Source organism: Geotrypetes seraphini, chromosome 7, assembly GCF_902459505.1.
Source record: "Geotrypetes seraphini chromosome 7, aGeoSer1.1, whole genome shotgun sequence".
NCBI classification, from domain to species: Eukaryota; Metazoa; Chordata; class Amphibia; order Gymnophiona; family Dermophiidae; genus Geotrypetes; species Geotrypetes seraphini.
Genome location: NC_047090.1, coordinates 49388107 through 49400784, shown reverse-complemented (window position 1 = coordinate 49400784; position 12678 = coordinate 49388107). Strand labels below are relative to the sequence as shown.

The following is a 12678-nucleotide window of genomic DNA, read 5'->3' as shown; positions in this document are numbered from 1 at the left end:
CGCCTTATCACACCATTTAGATGTCTATTTGTTTCTTTGGTGTGCGTGTACTATTATTCGGTTACCTTGAATAATTTGCCTATGTTTGCAAATCTGTTGAAACTATAAGGTTGCATCAAAATCATACTCATGATTTGCAGGTCCTCAGGTTTTCTTGAGATTCTCACACACAGACTGTGTGGCAAAAGTAGAGAATTTTACAGTGAACTTTCTATAATCCTGTGACAGTTTACCAGCATGGTTTCCTACATGTCTTTTCATATTGCTGTGTATGCACAAAGGATAATTTGGTTGAACATTAATATTTCTAAATGATCTGTTCCCTTAACTTCAGAAAATGCAGTAACTTTACAGTACAATTCTGGCATTGGGATGTTCTCTGACCAGATATTAGGGCACTGGTCTTTGACCTAAGGGCTGCCATGGGAGTGGACTGCTGGGTACGATGGACCACTGGTCTGACCCAGTAGCGGCAATTCTTATGATCTGGTGCGGAAGTGCCTGCAAAACAAATACAAAAAGTATAACTGGCTTCAAGAAGTAGTCACTATATCAAAAGGAGTAAATTTATTATAGGTCTCATAATTTAAAACAAAAGTGCATTCTTCAGCTTAGAATAAGCCTTCAAAACGTGAATTTTGTCACTCTCTGTAGAGAATGAGGCTAATAATATAGCACCTGTTTTGATATTGTCCTGGGACTCATTGAGAAAAAGTAGTTGAAGGCTCATGGCACAGAATCCCAGCACTGTTTCAGACTGAGAAAGGAGCAATGAGCAGGCCAAAGCACTGGTTTATTGTGCTGATTTTAGCCGTATGGTGACTGACTCTCTATAAACTCCACACCTGGGCTAGCTTGCTAGGCAGTGTTTCTCTCCAGTTACAGAGAGAATCTGTAATTCTACACATAATGCCAGTCTGTGTGAAACTCTGAAGGATAGATTTTGGAAAGATGATAGCAATACAGAATTCAAAAAGAGAAATAGCAAATATTATAAGTGACTCTCTGAAAGTGACCAATTCTGCACAAACCGTGAGTACATTATAACCTTGGTTAAAGGTACATATTTCACTAATTTTTAGCACAGGAGTATCCAACCTCAAGAATCTCAATCTAGTGAGGTCTTCAAGATTTCTCTGATGAATATGCATGAGATTATTTGCATGCACTGCCTCCATTGTATGCAATTAGATATCATGCATATTTATTGTAGAAATCCTGAAAGCCTGACTTGGCGTAGGCTGTGGTTGTTCACCCCTGGTTTAGCTCATGTACTGAATCCTCTGTCATAAATGTCACTGCACGCCTCTGTCTTTCTCTAATGATCTTTCTCTCTGCATGGTATATCCAAAGTATGAAAGTAGAAATCTTATCATTAAGCTTTCAAAAAATGTTTAGGCTTGATTTTGGTTATTAGCCAGTTAGATTATTGAACACCCTCTTCAACAAACTCATAGTTAAACATCTTCAAAGATTGCAGCTAATAAAGAACACAGCCATTGAACTAATTGTAGGTGCAAAAAAATTTGACCATGTAATCCCACTCCTGAAAAACTCTATTTGGCCACCTGTAACTTATTGTAAGATATGCAAAATCTTACTCTTCACCTTTAAAGTTCTTCATAATGGTGACCCACTCTCTTTTGCGCTTCATAGTGTCTACTACGCTGTCTGATCATCCTAGCAGAATCATTTGCTAGTTCCCTCATTTAGAGAGATTGTCCGTGACCAAATCAAGTAACTCAATTTTATGTAAACCAGCGTCATACTTGGAACAAAAAGTGAGATTTGAATTTGGGAACAGAATGCCCAAATTTAAAAGGGTGTTGGAGACTTTCTTCCAAGTCTATTTTCACCTCATATTTTGTTTGTTTTTCTTCTCCCCTTCATCCTCTAATCTAAGCTAATCTTTTTCCTGTCCTTTAGTCCTGTAATACTGAACAGAGTAGTTTACAACCAATGGAAATTCAGTTTTATAAATTCAAATTACCAAAATGTCATTAAAATTGAACTTGTAAATTTATATAATTTTTTTCAAAGAAAACAGTAATAATGCACAATATATATTTTTTTGTTCTGGGCTGAAAATTTCTACTGTGCTATTAACAGACTTCTAAATTCTAACCCCCTGTTTTACGAAGCCAAGCATCAACGGCCCTGAAGCCCTTTGAATCTCTATGGGCTTTGGGGCTGTTACCACAGCACAGCCGCTAGCGCGGCTTCGTAAAACAGGCCCTAAGTGTGTTTTACTCTTGTGCTTTATTAGTTGTTAACTTTTTACTTCCTCTGTAGGTGCGCCATTTATACAATACATGTGAATTAAAAGATCTTCAGGTTGAAATGCAGAATTTGGTGAACTCAAGGACACCAAAATTGGGACGAAATGGTAAGCACCATGTTGCAACAAGTGGAATTGAATGAGATAGATTGGCCATTTTGATTGTTCAGATGTTGTCTGAGTGGCGACATGGTACCTGGTGTTAGAATTTAACAGGTGTAGAAATTTTAATAATAATAATAATAATAATAATTTATTTCTTATACCACTATACCGTGAAGTTCAAAGCGGTTTACAATAAAGATACATTTTGACAGTACAAGGGATACAAGTGGATTACAATACAAGTGGTTTACTATAAAGATGCATTTTGTCAGTGCATGGGATACAGGTGGGTTACAATAAAGATACATTTTGTCAGTATATGGGTTACAATAAAGATGCCTTTTGTCAGTACATGGGGTGCAAGTGGGTTACAATAAAGATACATTATTTCAGTACATGAGATTCAAGGTGGAAAGTATAAGTTAGTTTCGGACCTTGGATTGGGGGGTGAGGTGTGGAAGAGGGTCGTGGCGAGGAAGAGTTGGGTATGGGAATTTAGAATTTGTTAAACAATCGAGTTTTCAGGGATTTTCTAAAGTCTGCGTATGTAGTGGCCTCAAGTATGGGTTTTCCAAGCCATGTGTTTAGCCTAGCTGCCTGGAATGATAACATTCTATCTAGAAACTTTTTGTATTGGTAAGATTTCAAGGAGGGGTAATTAAATAGGTTTGTTCTGTGAGTGCTCTTGTTGGACTTGGGGGAGAACTGGGAGATTAGGTAAGCTGGAAGAATCCCAAAGACAGCTTTGTAACAAAGACAAGCAAACTTGAAGAGGACTCAGGATTCTGCGGGTAACCAGTGGAGTTTCTGATAACAAGGGGTAATGTGTTCCCATTTTTTAAAACCGTGGATTAGTCGTATCGCGGTGTTCTGAATTAATCTCAGCTTGTTGAGGTTCTTTTTATAAACTTCTAGGTATATGATATTACAGTAATCTAGGGTGCTACAGCTGTTTCTTGATGAGTCTTCAAGACACCAGCACTACCATTGATTATTCAAAATTTCAATTTGCCAGTTGCTTCTCTAGTCTTTGCTTTGTTTGTTTTTGCATATTTTAAAAAACTTTCTCACAAAAAACGATGTACCCACTGTTTTTAAAACATTCCTTCCCACTCTGGCTATTCAGGCTGTAATTGTAGTTTCCATATATCGGTGTGAAATCTATACATAGTTCTGATAAGGACCAAGTGCAGAAGCTCCTTAATTATTTAATCAACTTGAAAAGGACTTAATAGGAGGAACCTTCAGAAACATTAAACTTTGCTATTTCCTTGGGAATTAAAAGAAGAATGAGAAAGGGTTACTGTTTCAATTGTGAACCAAATTATTCATGCACTTCATTAATGCTTTAAATCTGTTGTGAACTGGATGATCTGTAAAATGATATTCTCTAACTGCCTCTGATGTGGCAACATAAAAGCCCGTTATCAGCAGTGGAGATATCGGGTATATACCTAATTTAAATACAGACAGATTTCTTCCAACCACTTTTGTAATATCTCTCACATGTCAATTTGCCTGCTTTCATAATTTTGCATTTGTAATGTACTGTATGTTTATTTGGGGGGTTCCAAGTTAAACTATATTTGTATTTGTTTTGTGTATGTATGTTGGGGAGGAGATGCTGGAGTATAAGGGTGGAGAAAGGAAGATGCTGAGAAATGGCAGAACCCTGAGGGGGAGGAAAGGGTGGCAAGGAAATGGATAAGAGGATAGATTTAACAGAGGGTAGAAATATGGTAATGGAGGTATATAGAAGATGAAAGGGAATGGAGGGCTGAGGAAGGAATGAAATGGGGAATGGGAAAGAAGATGGAAATTTGATAGGTAGCTGAAAAGTGGAAAAGGAGAAGGGTAAGAAAGAGGCAGAAAAGAGCTAAAAAGGAATGATCAATATGTCTGAGGCAGGTATAGTGAGGAAATAGGCAGGAGAGAGTAGAAAAGACATGAAGGAGAATTAGTAGACGACAGGAAAACAGAAAAAAGAAACGAACCAACATGATTAAGGAGCCTCAGGGAGGAGGTGATACACCTGAGAAGCATCCGAGAGGACGAGGCCTACATCGACAGAGTCGTCCAGGAGCTGTCCCAAATCACCAAGCAGACCCATGACAAGTCCATCCTCGAGACGCCCAATCATCAGATTTGAAACCAACAATGGGATAGAGGAAATGGCTAGCGGCACTGACTCCTGGCAGCTGGTGACCTCCTCCACGGGCAAACATAGGAGACCCCCCTCCCCCCCCCCTTTCTCAATCTCTTCATCTTCTCCTTCTTCTTACAAACAGGGCAGCTATACATCAACTCCTCAACTCACCCTGCGGAACAGATTCCAGATTCTTCAGGAAGGAACTGCCGTTCAGGAACAGGAACAGGAGCAGGCCCAACACACAGCTCCATCTCCAGGGACAACTGACCGGCTCCCCCCAAAGAAGCGCAGAGTAATAGTCATCGGGGATTCCATGCTGAGGGGCACCGAGGGACCAATTTGCAGACCGGATATGCAATCTAGGGAGGTCTGCTGTCTGCCTGGAGCCAGGATACGAGATGTCACCGCCAGTCTGGATAGACTACTCACATCCCGAGACCACTTTCCTATGCTTCTTGTCCACATAGGAACCAACGACATTGCCAGGAACACACCGGAGACCATCACCAGAGACTTTGGAGCACTGGGTGAGAGGCTGAAGCGGACAGGAGCGCAGGTGGTTTTCTCATCGATCCTCCCAGTTAGAGGCAAGGGTAGAGCCAGAGATGAATGTATCCTGAGGACGAATGAGTGGCTACAGGGATGGTGCCGGGATATGAACTTCGGATTCCTAAACCATGGGGAAGCGCTACAAGGACTTCAGGGACCAGACGGACTCCATCTTACCAGTAGGGGTAAGAACGTCTTCGGACATCGACTAGCCCGCCTGCTTCACAGGGCTTTAAACTAGGTAAGTCGGGGAGGGTACCCATTCACATATTAGTGCAGAAAGGAATTATCCTAATGAGGTGAGTCGAAACTCCGCTTCCATGTCCAAGGTAAGTACCCACATTGCAAACAGTTCTTTAGGAGTCACACCGACTTGGGTAGGATACGCCTCACAGGGACTTAGCAAACAAGATATGGAGGGCCATGTATGTCAATGCACACAGTTTAGGTAACAAAATTCTAGAATTGAAGGCTGAAATAAAGAATGCCGACCTAGATGTGGTGGCAATATCTGAAACTTGGTTCACGGACTCACATGGGTGGGATATGGCTATACCGGGCTACAATCTACTTCGTCAGGACAAAGAGGGCAGGTTAGGAGGGGGGGTAGCTCCAGGGCAAGACAAATGATGGGGTGTATCCGCAGAGGTTTCGTCAGCAGGAGACCTGAAGTTATGATGGGGTGTATCCACAGAGGTTTCGTCAGCAGGAGACCTGAAGTTATGATGCCGTTGTACAGAGCCATGGTGAGGCCTCACTTGGAGTACTGTGTTCAGTTTTGGAAACCACACTACCGAAAGGACGTGCTGAGGATCGAGTCGGTTCAGCGAACGGCCACCAGGATGGTCTTGGGGCTCAAGGATCTCACGTATGAAGAAAGATTTAAAAAATTGCGGCTGTACTCACTTGAGGAAAGAAGAGAACGGGGAGATATGATTGAAACATATAAGTACATCACAGGACGCATCGAGTCAGAAGATGATATCTTCTGGCTCATGGGACCCTCGACCACCAGAGGGCATCCGCTGAAAATCAGGGGAGGGAAGTTTCATGGCGACTCCAGGAAGTACTTCTTCACCAAAAGAGTAGTGGATCATTGGAACAGACTCCCACTCCAGGTGATAAAGGCCAGCAGCGTGACGGATTTTAAGAGAAAATGGGATACTCACGTGGGATCTTTAAGGGAGTAAATTCAGGGGAGGGGATACTTGGAATGGGCAGACTTGGTGGGCTATAGCCCTTTTCTGCTGCTTTTTTCTATGTTTCTATACATTAAAGAGGACATCAAAACCACCAGGATCACAGATGTCAAGTACACCGGGGAGTCCCTCTGGGTAAACCTGGAAAGAGGCAGAGAAAAATGCTTGTATCTAGGTGTGGTATACAGACCCCCAAGACAACTGGAAGACATGGACGCAGAATTAATTGAAGACATAGAGAATATCACTCTACGAGGAGAAGCTGTACTGCTAGGGGACTTCAATATGCCTGATGCAGACTGGAACTCATTTTCAGCGACAACCAGCGGTAGCAGGAGGCTCTTAACCTCCATAAAAGGAGCACGTCTCAAACAAATGGTAACGGAGCCCACTAGGGCCCAGGCGATCCTCGACCTGGTACTCACCAACGGGGAAAGCGACTCAGAGGTTTCAGTAGGAGATACGCTAGCCTCCAGCGACCACAACATAGTATGGTTCAACCTTAGGAAAGGCTTCCCTAGATCAAACACGAAAACAAAGGTACTCAATTTCCGGGGCACAGACTTCGCACGCATGGGAGATTTCGTCCATCGGACGCTGCAGGACCAAGCGGAGACCGATGATGTAGAAGCTAAGTGGTTAACACTGAAATCAACCATACATGAAGCAACTAGCCACTTCATAAAATCAGTAAATAAACGACAAAGAAACAATAAACCCCAATGGTTCATCGCGGAGATCTTGCACCTCATTAAGGAAAAGAAAAAAGTGTTTCTCTCCTACAAGCGCACAGAGAAAAGAGAGGCAAAGGTAGAATATAGGACCAGGTCTACAGCGGTCAAAATGGCAGTTAGGGAGGCAAAACTTCGAGTGGAAGAAATTCTGGCAAAAATCATTAAAAAGGGGGACAAATCCTTCTTCAGGTATATTAGTGACAGAAAAAGGAACACAGGCGGGATAGTACGCCTTAGAAGACCGGACGGAAGTTACGTGGAAGCAGATTCCGATAAAGCCGAACTACTGAATGAATACTTCTGCTCAGTCTTCACCTGTGAGGCACCGGGACACGGTCCGCAGTTGAAGGCAACACAAAGCACAGAAGACCTGTTTCAGAATTTTGAGTTCACACCAGGTGAAGTTTACAGTGAACTGGCAAGACTCAAGGTGAACAAAGCCATGGGACCAGACAATTTGCACCCAAGAATGCTCAGAGAATTGAGCGATGTCCTGGCGAAACCGTTAGCTGAGTTATTCAATCTCTCCCTAAGTAAGGGGAAAGTTCCCCTGGACTGGAAATTAGCTAATGTTGTTCCTCTGCATAAAAAGGGTTGCAGGGCAGAGGCTGCGAATTATAGACCGGTGAGTCTCGCATCAATAGTGTGCAAACTCATGGAAACACTAATTAAAAGCAAATTGGACATGATCTTGAATGAAGGGAATCTTCAGGATCTCAGTCAGCATGGATTCACCAAGGGTAGGTCCTGCCAATCCAATCTCATCAGCTTCTTTGAATGGGTAACAAGAAAGTTGGACTTGGGAGAGTCTTTGGACGTCGTGTACCTGGACTTCAGTAAAGCTTTTGACAGTGTCCCACACCGCAGGCTGCTAAGCAAGATGGAATCAATGGGGTTAGGAGAAACACTAACTGCATGGGTCAATGATTGGCTGAGTGGCAGACTTCACAGGGTGGTGGTTAATGGTACCCTCTCTAAAACATCGGAGGTGACCAGTGGAGTGCCGCAGGGCTCGGTCCTGGGTCCACTCCTTTTCAACATATTCATAGGGGATCTGACTCAAGGGCTTCAAGGTAAAATAACACTATTCGCCGATGACGCCAAATTATGTAATATAGTAAGTGAATGCAGTTTACAGAATTATATGGCGCAGGACCTGCTTACATTGGAAAGTTGGTCCTCAACCTGGCAGCTAGGCTTCAATGCTAAGAAATGTAAGGTCATGCACCTCGGAAGCAGAAATCCATGCAGGACATACTTCTTTTTTTTTTTTTTTTTTAGTTCAATAATTTTTATTAAGTATTTTAAAGGATACAAGAATCATTTAAAGTACATAGAAACAAAATAAAGCTTTCTGTATATATAGTATACAAATCTATGTTTAACTGTAGAGGAGCAAAGGCTCCAATTATTGAAGATGCATGAAGGGATATATAAGATAAAGATGAGAGAGAGCAGTAAAGGAAAAAGGAAAGAAAAATGAAAGAGAGAAGAGAAGAGAAGAAAAGGATAACAGGAGTGTCTAAGAAGATGAGCGCACATAGGAATCTAAGAATGACCATGGAGATTTGTTATATTTCAAGTTCATGCAGGTTCGGAATGTAACTCTCTTCTCATATGCATAGGATTCAAATCTATGATACATACTCAGAGAGTTCCACCAAAAAGTATAATTTAGTAGCGAAGGTGATTTCCAATTTTTTAGAATGTGCATGAGAGCAGTCACCAACATGGTATCAATGAGTTTAGATGGACAATTTGATTGTGTGAAACATGGGTGTTGAGAGTGAAGGATTACAATGTCCATAGAGATTTCTTCTGAGCAGTTAGTAATAGATTGTATGGTGTTCCAGACGTAGGTCCAAAAAGAACGGACTAGAGTACAATGAAATAGCATATGATCAAGAGTTCCTTCCTCTTTCAAACAGTTCCAGCAAACAGAGTCTTGCTTTAAGTTAGCTTTCCACATGCGAAGTGGGGTCAATATTGCCTGCCACATAAGAAAGTACATTGATTGTGATACTCTAGAAGATAAAAGCGGGCGATTTGTTGATGACCAGAAAAGCTCCCAATCAATGTCAGAAAGCGGAGTGGTAAGTATAGCATCCCAGTGCTTCATAGAGTGAGGTGAAAAAGTGAAGGAGTGATCTCTTAAAATACTATAGAAGGATGATATCGCCTTGCCTTTTAATAGAGACAAAGAAGACCAGTGGTAAATAGTATTTTTGGAAGTCATATAGTCAAATCGTATATGCATAGAAGACAACACTCCAGTGAGAGAACGCCATTGTGAATAAGCAGAAGGAGGCAGCGAGTATGTAAAGCACAGTATATCGAATGGAATTAACGAGTTGAGGGTAGACAATTGATGGACAAACCATATACCTGCCCGCTGCCACCTTTTCCATGATAGAGATTTGTCGTGATTTTGAATTTTGGGATTGTTCCAAAGGGACATGAGTGGACTAACATTAATTGAGATTTCAGTCAATGTATCTATAAGATAAAGAGCATGCTGCGTTGCACCCAATAAAGAGTACCTCTTCAAGTGCCTTGGTATTGACACCGTTAGTAAGCAGGAGATGTGTAAAAGCGTACATAAAAAACATTCCATTTCAAACCAGGCAGGAAGATCTTGAGTGGGAAGATCTTGAGTGGAGGAGTTAGTGAGCCAGTAAGCTCCATATTTGGCTAATGAAGCAATATAATAGTGATAGAAATCAGGAAAGTTAAGACCACCATTGATCTTAGAGGCTTTCAGTTTGGCGAGAGCAATTCGAGGTTTTTTCTTGTTCCAAATGAATTCAGATATTTTCATATTTAGCCAATGAAATAATGATTTCCGGCATAACAGAGGGAGCATAGAAAGGATATAATTAATTTGAGGGGCCAGAGTCATTTTGATGGATGCTATTCTACCCCACCAGGATAAAAAAAGTGGAGACCATCGTGATATAGTGTTTAGAACTAGATTTTTGACTTTAGATATATTAAGATCTTGAGCATGAACCGAATCTTTATGTATTAAAATCCCCAAGTATTTCACAGCTTCATGTGACCATGAGAAAGGAAAATGAGCCAAATCTGATGGAAGTATATTATCATTTAGAGGGAAGATCTCTGATTTCTCCCAATTAACAGAGTAACCAGAAAGGAGGGAGTATTGAGTGATAATATGAATAAGATTAGGAAGGGAGAGTAAAGGGTCCCTCAGAAAAAGTAAAACATCATCAGCATAAGATGCTAATTTAAAGTCTCGATCAGAGGAGGGAATACCTTTAATTGAGGGATTTTGTCGTATAGCTGAAAGGAGTGGCTCCAACACTAAATTAAATAGCAATGGTGAGAGAGGACAGCCCTGTCGAGTACCTCTATGGAGGGGAAATTTATTGGATAAAGAATTGTTAATCCTAATACGAGCTGTGGGTTGATGATATAGCGTTTTTATCCAGTTTGTAAAAAATGGGCCAAAATTATACCACTTCAGGACACGGAAAAGGAAAGGCCACTCCACTCGGTCAAAGGCTTTTTCAGCATCGATAGCTAGGCCTATTACAGGGTCTGACATTGTTTTAGCATGAGCGTTAATATAGTGAAATAGGCGCAGGTTGTCTCCTATATATCTTTGTTTAATGAATCCTGTTTGATCTTTATGTATAAGCGACGGGATTATTTTGGTAAGTCTTAATGCAAGTAATTTTGCCATTATCTTGTAGTCTAAATTGAGGAGAGAGATGGGGTGAAAGTTTTTAACCAAAGTGTCATCTCTGTCAGGTTTAGGGATTACTACAATGGTGGCCTCGGTGAAATTGAATTGCTTGTCCGGAGTGGAGTGGAGGAAGTCATAATATTTAAGGAGATGAGGAGCTAGTAGGGTGCGAAATTGCTTAAAGAATTCGTTTGTAAAGCCGTCTGGGCCAGGGGCTTTCCCAGCAGGTAAGGAAGATATGGCAGTTTCAATTTCTAATATAATTATTGGAGAATCAAGTTCCAATTTAACAGATTCTGGAATGGTCGGATGAGTTAAGGAGGTAAGAAAGGAGTCTATATCTGCTTCAGGAGTGGTAGATTCGGATTGGTATAAAGAAGTATAGAATTTTTCAAATTGAGAGGAAATTAGAGATCTGGTTTTGACTAATTGACCTGATGGATTCTGAATAGCCGTTATATGTTGTCTTTTAGATTTATTTTTAAGGTATCTGGCCAAAGGACGACCCATTATATTATCTCCCATGTAATGACCAGAGTTAGAGATAAAAATATCACGCCTAGCTGCATATGAAACTAAAGTATTATATTCATATTTAAGATTTTGAATACGTTGGAAAGTATTTGGGTCATGTATGTGATTAGACATATGTTGTAATTCTAAGGTTTTGATGGAGTTTTCTAAATCTTTTTCCTTTCTCATGGACTGTTTCTTTTTCCAAGAGGCAATTTTAATCAGTTCACCTCTAAGGGTTACTTTGTATGCTTCCCAGACAATGGAAGGGCAAATTTCAGGATCTTTAGAATTATTTTCAAAAAACTCCGCAGTGAAAGAATTGATTTTTTCAATAATTTCCTCGTCTAGCAGTAAGGCGTTGTTTAGCCGCCATGAGGGGGATTCCTTATGTGATCCGTGAGAGAGATTGGATGTATAATGGTATTGGTGAGATCTTGAATAAGAGAAGGGGATAGGAGAAAATAATCAATTCTCGAGTATGTATTATGTGGAGGTGAAAAATGTGTGTATTCTCTACCTTTCGGGTAAAGCAAGCGCCAAGGATCCACAAGAGAAAAGGCGTCCTTTAAAGCATGAAGAGCTGTGAAAGACTTGGATTTGGAGGGTTTACAAGAAGAAGATCTGTCAATATATAGATCTTGAATTTGATTAAAGTCCCCTCCCAATATAAGAGAACAAGTACCAAATTCAACTATCGCCAACTGAAGTTCTTTGAAAAAGTCTGGGTGGTCTTTGACCAGGCCGTATATATTAAGAAAAATAAAATTAGTTGAGTGTATCGCAGCATGTACTAGACACCATCTTCCTTCCGTGTCTATTTTAAAATTGTGAATAACGGGAAACAATTTATCATTGAGAAATATTGACACACCATTTTTCTTTTGATGAGTTGCAGGGGAATATAAGTGAGTTGAAAATCCCTTTAGTTGAAATTTCGAGGCAGCAGCGGGTAGGAGGTGGGTTTCCTGCAAATAAATTATATCAGGATGTTTATTGGATACATAATTAGCTATCTTTTTCCTTTTAATGGGATGGTTAAGACCATTCACATTAAAGGAAAAAACATGTAAATCAGCCATAATATATGATATATATTGTTGAATCATAGATTATATCTTCTCTGTCCAGAAAAAATAACTGATATAATTGTAAGCTCGGGCAGACACTCCTGTCTAAGAAGAGAGATAAAAAAAGTGTGAAAGTAAAAGAAAAGAAATCAGTAACATCAGCATAGTATATGGTCAGAAAAAGAATGGACCACACTATTCTACATATTTTAAAACATTTTAAAGGTGATCCTGTGACCACGGAATAATAACACATATGGAACAACTAGTAAATTCCACACCTATTCAATAACAGAAAATTTGAGATTAGTGTGCTTAATTTAGCATAATATACGACATAGTATATACAATTCATTACGAATTATAAGAAGA

The 12678-nt window shown here is 40.4% G+C and overlaps 1 protein-coding gene across 17 annotated transcripts in view; it reads left to right on the top strand.

Annotated features, from left to right (window-relative positions):
* Positions 1 to 12678, top strand: part of MICAL3 (microtubule associated monooxygenase, calponin and LIM domain containing 3) — a 711269-nt gene that overhangs the window by 249966 nt on the left and 448625 nt on the right. For all 17 annotated transcript variants that reach the window (XM_033950898.1, XM_033950894.1, XM_033950891.1 and 14 more), the window contains one exon: positions 2293 to 2386. In XM_033950898.1, the coding sequence (XP_033806789.1) occupies positions 2293 to 2386 (94 nt within the window). The remainder of the gene's footprint in view (positions 1 to 2292; positions 2387 to 12678) is intronic.